We start from the raw sequence: 7,907 nt of genomic DNA, 5'->3' as shown, positions 1-7,907 counted from the left end.
AACCCTTCTTTCAAGCCCCATCCTTGCTACTTCCCACTTTATGTTTTGGTGGTGACAAATGAACACACACACACACACACCCATGCTGGGCTGTTTGATCCCTCCATGCCTTAGGAGATGTGGTTTCTTCTCACGGGAATGTCTTCCTCATCCTCGCTTTTCCTCGTGAAAGCCTATGCCTGTCTTCAGACTCAACTTCAGTGAGCCTTCTCCAAGCTTTCCTTACACCCGGCATCAAGCTGGTCCTCTGCACTTGCCATTTGATGTCATAAGGACGTGTATGCCTGTCTCTCCATCCTGACTACCAGCTTGTCCATTGATGAGACTCTGTTATATACACACTGGTACCTCAGCCCATAGCAGCCCTCAGCAGATGCCGGAGGAACCAAAGCAAACTCTTTTTGTTCCCCATCCCCTCTGCTCACTAGTTCAGGATTACAGATGTAGATCTTAATGATCATAAGAGCTTACTTCAACATTCCCTATAGAAGGATGCTCCAAACAGGTGTACCTACCTGACAGGTAAGAGGTGACAGGGCTTAAAATGAAAGATTAGATGACTGGTGCCTCTATAAAAGAGATGTCTATGAAAAAAGCCTCAGATCTCATTGAAATGTTCCTTATTATGGTGCTTATCCGATCGATAACAAAAAACTACAATAGGATTTAGTTGTGAGATACTACTTCATTCTGGCATCCAAGGACCCACTGATATCTGATATTTAAATGTCAAAATGAACAAAACATAGTGATAACCAGAGGCCACAGAGGTGTCCATAAAGTCTGAAAACAGATAAGACGACTTTATTTTTTGTTGCAGATTGAAGATGCCCTTGATGATATATGTCTTTGCACCTTTTTGCAGACTCACCCAGTTTGCTGATGGGGAACTCAGCAAAGCCACATCCAGTGTATATCAACACCATTGAGAGAGACCGTCTTTGATCCACTTTATAAGACTGGACTCACCGTGTGGCAAAATCACTAAAATATACTTTTGACATATGCCCTGTCAAAAAATGTACACATTCGCTTTTCTTTGGGAAGCCAAGCTCCTGAAATCAGGTAAGGAAATACTTTCGGTCTCATAGCAGCCTGTCTTGCTTCCACTGCATGCATATTACACAGGGTTTGGAGGTAGCTGTCCAAAATATGAGCTGAAAGCTTCCTCGGAAAGCAAATCTTTCCCACATCCTTCCCTGCAGTTCCTCTTTAAGAGGTGTCAGCATGGCTGAAAGAATGAAGTGGCTGCACATTGTTTGGCTGTGCTATTATGTGCTTAACATTTCCATAACAAAAGTGCCACTCGACTTCTCCCCGATTAATGCAGCTCGAGGGCTCTTGTCGTCCTTTAATAAAACATTGTTGAAATCATTTATTTAGAGCCCCTGGTTACTAGTGGGAGAATGACCATCTTTGTGCCAAAATATAGTGTATACAGTCCACTATTTTGTAGTAGATCATTCTGTTATTTAAGAAATTGATTAAATGGATGCCTTAGAAGGTATTTATGCTAATAGCACATTACTTATGTCATTCAGATAGTCAAGGGTGAAGCTTTGCAACTGTCCAGCAGAAGCAATCCCTCAAACAGAATACTGTAACCTCCGACTTGACTTAACTCACGAAGCTGCAAGACCCACTGGAAACCCAAGCCTCCCAGGATGGCTCTTGGGCCACAGGCGTTGCAATAAGGTGCTTCCAACAACCTTTCTTTGGGGAACTGGGAGAAATCGGGTCCACTGATCTTTCTGAAGGTCCTTGGTATAAGAGGTCAAAACCCAATGGTGTATGCTTTTCTCTTTTCCGGGCTCAAAAAGGGGTATATGAGGTTATGTCTGAGAACTTCCACAGTTGAAACCAGTGAGCTCATCATGCGAAGACAACGTTTAAAAGAGAAGGATTTTCAGGGTAGAGTTTGATGGTCTCTGAAAGTTCTCATGGCATTTCCCCTCTTTTTCATCCTATTCCACACAGCATTGCAGGGATGGAGTTGGGGTGCAAAGACTGGGAGTGGTGAGGAAGGGACCCCCCACTCCATATGGTTTCTCTGGAGGCATCAACGGAGAGAGTCTGCTGGCTCTGAGTCACCTTTACCCACGTGGACCTCACTGGAGAGCTGCATTGCATCCCAGCAGTGCCAGAGCGTGGTGGCCCTTAAGTTGGTGGCTGTTGGCACCAGGAGCCGCTTCCTTACTTGTGGACAGTTGCCAGAGCCCTGCCCATGGCTTAGGGATGTGCTGCTACTTGGTGCAAGAATTGAGTTCCCTCCAGCCATTTTTCCACTTGACGTCTGCGTATCGCCCGTGTACATTGCTAGATATTGTTGCAAATAAAGAGAGACCTTATGTTATGTCCATTGTGGTCATGCACAAAAGCATCGCCGTGTGCTTGGGTGGGCAGTGAAGCCTGAACCTCCTTCCATTTACTGTATGGTCACTGTCAGCTCAATGAACTGCCTCCTTGTTCACCACCATTGTCCCACACTCCCTTAAACATTTGTCACTGAAGAGCCTCCAAAGACAAATAAACTGTCACTGCGAATGCAAACCTGCGAACAGGGAAATGGGAGCGGGCCTGGAGAACACAGAGTTTTCCATGAAATCCAAAAGGAGTTGCTCTCGGCCCTGGAAGACTTGCGTTAGAAGTCTGGTGCTTTTTAAGAATCCCCAGGAAAAGCCAGCGATACCTTTGCCTCCAGTAATGGTTCTTCCAGGCATCCTCCACGAGACGTTGGGCCCCCTCGAAGGTCCAGAATTCCTTAAGGCTCCCCAGAGAGCATGAGCTATTACAGATGTCAACATCTGTAAAAATCCTTTCTGCCTGGGAGCAGATGGCAACCTACATCCCATCACCTAACATTCTCGGCAACCTGTTCTGAAGCCACTAGGTCTGCCAGGGCTGGAGGGGGCTCCTGGGCTCCAGGGTAGAATTGTTTAAATTAAAATGGACCACCGATCAATGTTCACTTTCTCTGAGGAAGAGAGCAGAAAGCTTCGTGTCTCCACTCCCCCAAAAGAGAGCTGTGTTGATTTACTCCAGGCAGATGCTTTTGACAGGACCCTGTAAAATCAAGTCGTGAGTTTATTGTAGCAGTTAATTATCAGGCCTTTTCTAGTGCTAATGCCTTTTACTTCTTACTGGGGAAAACTGGGCCTTTTACTGGGACAAAGACTTAACTTTTGGTCAAGAACGTGTTAAAATAACACGAGGAGATGATTTAAATATATTTAAGGACCAGGGCGGAAGCATTTGCTAACTCGTCGTTGTTTTGGGTTTTTTTTTTTTTTTTTTTTTTTTTTTTTTTTTTTGGTAAAGAAAGCTGATTTCATTTACAAGTCTCTTGGAATACTCTTTGTTCACTTCCCAAAGAAACAACGCTTTCAGCTTTATTTTAACAATATGTTTACTCAACCATTCAGGTGACAGGGGTTTAGCCACACACACTCTCCTGGGCTGGTCTGACACAACTACCTCAGACTTTTTGATGCTGTGTGTCTATAAATCTTGGTTTTAGGTCCAAGCGCCTCGAAGCCCGCCCTAAACGTTGGGAAAAAGAGTGAGTTAGAGGCAAAAGAAACCTGAAAGTAGGGGGTGAGAGTGGGTGGGAGGAAGTTGGAAGGGGGCATAGCTTTGTTAATTACTTCAGGCAGCAGAAAAATCTGGTTATGTTTTCTCAGCACATGTTAATATCATATAAAGAGACACGAGATCTTGCTAATCTGTCGACCCCTCAGACAAAGTTTATTTGTGGTGACTTTTAAACTCCTGACTTGCCTTCCAATCACCGAGTTTAAAATGAAAAGCTTTAAATAAACACCAGGAATAGAAGATAAATAAACTTTTTTTTCCCCCTTGCAAGTGCCTAGCTTGGCGAGGTTCAGACTCAAATCCCCAGAGGACAGAGCGCTCTCTTTTGTGTTAATGTTTAAAAGATTTTCCAATGCCGGAGTTTATTCCTACTGCAAACATTTCTATTTACAAGGTCAAGTGTATCAGCACTCGACACAGCTTAAGAGTGTAATTATTTATCTAAGGGCGTTTGAGTGTAGATCAGTAGCTCTGGCAGGAACCCAGCCTTCAGCCCACTGCTAAACAACTCCTCACAACAATATTACAAGTTCTGGTAATTGTTCCTCTCCCCAGTGTGTTTACTTTTGCCCGCCTGAATGTTTTGTAACAAAATTTTATACTTATTCACCCAAAGTGTGAAAATGACTTTGAAGTTGAGTCTCCCAGGTTTTTGAAGACCTATTGGTAACAGATGTTATTGGCATGTTCGATTGTGTGAGGATGTCCCTTAGCCAGAAGAGACACTTCTGAGGGTGGGGGAGGGGGTCCCAGTGGGGAAGGGGGGGAGAAGGCAGTGTCTAAGTTCTCCCCAAATTATCTGAATTCTCTCCACAAACATAAAAACCAGTGGAGACCAGTCAAATTCTATCTTAGCTGCCTCATTTACAGATGTCTAATTGTTCATTAAATTGAAGGCAGAAATAATAGCCCTCATTTCTTCTCTTGTACTGGATTTTAATTTCAGTTGATGGTTGATAGATTCCCTGTGGCCCCTCCGCTCCCCCACCTTCTCACCCATTATTGGATTAACCGCAATGTAGCTCTGGAAAGTAACTACACCATATTCATTATTTAAAACTCTTTACTGATGTACACATTTTAATAAAATCAAAAAACAACAAAAAAAAGTACACAAAGCCATAGTTACTTAAAACATAGGATTTTTTTTAAAAAAAAACAATGTCTATAAAAATACAATGTTTAAGGCAGTTTGGAAATGCATTTATACATTTCTACAATGTCCATAAATTCTCTTAAAAATAAGAATGTTAACTTCAAATCTATAAAATACACTGTACATTTTAAAATGGTTCTAGATAGAGTACACTTCACAATGGACTGTGATTTTGGATTCCTGGTGACAAACAGATTTTGTACATTTCAGAGAAGAAAGGTGTACCATGAATGTGGATTTAAATTTTTAAATTTCTTTTAAAAATAAATTATTTCTGAAGCATACAATTTATAAAAATTCTATATACAAAATACAGCAACTGGTAACAAACCCAGTTTTAATACACTTTATATACGAAGTACCAGGGGTGAGCACCCTGATAAAAGCAGAGGCAATATATGTTCTCCGCATTATTTGTACATACCATTTGATGTAAAGAACCAAAAACGATAATAAAACAAACATCATAAAGAGGCCTTCATAGATGGCAGTGCAGAGCTCTTTCAGATATAAAGTTGCATTGTTCAACACCACTAGCAACTCTTTAGATCAGCATTTTTTGACCCTTAATCCTTAGAAATGTGCTTAGAGATCAGAGTGGTGCCAATGAAATTAAAGTCAAGGGCTCAAAGTTATCCAAAACTAATTCAGCAACATTAACCCCTCTCATGCCCGCCCCCCCCCGCCCGCCCCCGCCAAACTGAGATTTCTGGGCGCGGATACCGAGAGTAAACGAAAGAATCGGTTAGATTGCAATGTCTTCACTGGCCACAATAAAAGTCGATACCGGCACTTTTTTCCCCCCTCGCAGGAGACATGTTAATAACCAGCCCCTTTGCACATAGAAATCCTCCTTCAAAACCCCTGCTCTAAACCCAGTCCCTTGAAACTCTTAAGGCCCCACTGGTCAGCATCTTCTCTTCGGAGTCCAGGACTACGGTTCTGTTCCCCCCCGCGCCGCCGCCCCCCCAAGCCCGTTTCATCCCGGGCGTCCTGAGCTCAAACTAGGAGGGTTTCTGCAAGGAGTTTCTGGAGCCTGGAATGCGGGACAGGGAGGATGTCCAAAAAGTCCTGCGCGGGAGAGGAGGCGGGGGTCGTGCAAGAGTCGGGTGGGTGGGGGAGCCCGACTAGGCAGAATCTACCTAGAGAGCGTCCCCAACCACCCACCCTGTCCCCGAGCCACAGGTGTCCCGGCGCCCGCCCTCCCGCGGGCTAAAAGAGCAGCGGGAGCAGCAGCAGCAGCAGCAGCAAGATGGAGGCAAGCTGGGTCCAGACGCCTCGGGGCGCCGAGCGGCAGCCGCCGCTGCTGCTCCTGCGCCCGGACCCGTAGGGCAGGTCGCCGCGGCCGCCTGCCGCAGCAGCGCCGCCGCCCGGGCGCGGCGGGTGCGGGACGCCGTCGTCGTCGTCCAGCGGCTGCTCCCCGCCCGCGCCCCCAGCGCGCTGTTCGTCGTCATACTCCTCATCGTAGTAGTCGTCCAGGCCCCCGTCCGAGCCGCTACTGCCCGGGCCGTTGCCCAGCTCGGCGCCGAAGCACAGGCGGGCCATGTTCTCCTTGACCGACTCGCAGATGGGCCGCTCCAGGCCGTCGCACACACAGTCATTGAGCAGCGCCGCCTTGGGCACGGCCAGCATATCCTCGATGACCGTGCGGCACTCGTCGGTGCAGCGCAGCCCGTTGAAGAGCTTGCCACAGTAAGTCAGGTAGCGACTGAGCGCCAGGTTGCAGCGGCTGTCGCGGTCGCAGCGCCGCCGGGCCTCGGTGCAGCCCATGACCCCGCCCGCGCCCGGGCCGCCCGCGCCGCCGCCGCTCGTCCGGGGCAGGCACGGCTCAATGGCGCGCTTGGTGGACTTGCAGTTCTCATCCTGCGCGCAATCACAGTCTTCCAAGGCGGGCCCGCGGCGCGTGTGGTTGAGCTGAATGAGGGCCGAGATGCAATGGCTCGGACAGCGCCAGCGCGACGAGAAGGAGGCGGCGGAGGCAGGGAAGGCGGCGGCTGCGGCGGTTCCCGGCGCGTCGCCCCCGCCGCGCTGCGCCAGCACCGGCGCGCACGCCTCGGCGTACTGGTTGTAGGCGTAGCTGCACTCCGGCTCCCCCTGGCACTGCAGCAGCGCCTGCCAGCAGATGAGGCGGCGGCCGTGCGCCAGCCCCGAGCTCCGCGGCGCCGAGCCCAGCAGCTGCAGCAGCGCCATCAGGCACAGCCAGGCGCCCGGCACGGTTCCCCCGCGGGCCCCGCCGCCGCCGCCCAGCAGCCCTGCCACCATCGCGGGCAGCGGCGGCCGCCGGGCGAGGAGCGGAAAGGAGACGAGGCGCGGGGAGCGTCGGACGCGGAGCCGGCGGAAAAGTTTGCCCCTGTCCTGCCAACTTCTTGCATGAGTGTTTTCATAAATCCATGCGCGCCGCCGGCTGGTGCCCCGCTGCTTGCAGAAGGTCGGCTCGCACTCGGGCTGCGGGGGCTTCCTAGAAGTGCACGGCCACTGAGGGCTCCTCCGGTCGGCCCCCGGCGGTGGCGGGAGGCGCTCACTGCCGTCCCGGGGGGCTGCGGGCCGCGGGGCCGCGGCGGGGCTGCGGGACCGCGCGGCGCCGCGGGTGCATTTTGCTCCGCGCCTGCAGATCCGTTGTGCGGCCGCGGCGGCTCCTTCCTCCCGGGCTCAGCGCCGCGCCGCCGCCGCCGCCGCCGCGGTCTCTCGCATCGCGCCGCTTCCTGGCTCGCGGCCGGGCGCTGCCCGCCTTCCCGCGGCCGGGCCGCCCGCGTCCCCTCCCCCTCCGCCCGCGGCGACCCCGGCCTCGGCCGAGCTCCGGGGAGCTCTTTCCGGGAGGCGCGAGGAGAACGAGAAACTTGGCGCGGCCAGAGAGCGGCTCCCGGGCTTGCCTCGGCGGCGGCTTCTCGGGTGACAAGGAGCCCGGGGAGCGGATCCGCTGAGCCGGGCTGCGGACTCGCTCGCAGCGAGGCTTTAAATACAAAAGTGGGCCGGGAGCCCCCGCGTGGTGCCGCGGTGCCCCCTCATTATGCATGCATGGAAAAGCAAACAAACAAAAACATTAGCAACGCTCCTCCGGCTCTCCGAGCTCCGGCCCCGCGCGCTCCGAGCCTGCCCGCTTTCTCCTTTCTCCACTCTCTTTCGCCCTTTGCTCGGCCCCCTTTCCCGGCTTTTCGAGATG

The 7,907-nt window shown here is 50.9% G+C and overlaps 1 protein-coding gene across 1 annotated transcript; it reads right to left on the bottom strand.

The window, feature by feature from the left end:
* On the bottom strand, window positions 4,716–7,102 carry GAS1 (growth arrest specific 1). The gene has a single exon (XM_021064627.1). It carries the CDS (start codon window positions 7,007–7,009, stop codon window positions 5,960–5,962), a length of 1,050 nt encoding a protein of 349 aa, XP_020920286.1. The 5' UTR covers window positions 7,010–7,102; the 3' UTR covers window positions 4,716–5,959.

The sequence above is a fragment of the Sus scrofa genome, chromosome 10 (assembly GCF_000003025.6).
Source record: "Sus scrofa isolate TJ Tabasco breed Duroc chromosome 10, Sscrofa11.1, whole genome shotgun sequence".
NCBI classification, from domain to species: Eukaryota; Metazoa; Chordata; class Mammalia; order Artiodactyla; family Suidae; genus Sus; species Sus scrofa.
The sequence above is the reverse complement of the archived record's forward strand: the minus strand, read 5'-3'. Positions and strand labels throughout refer to the sequence as shown.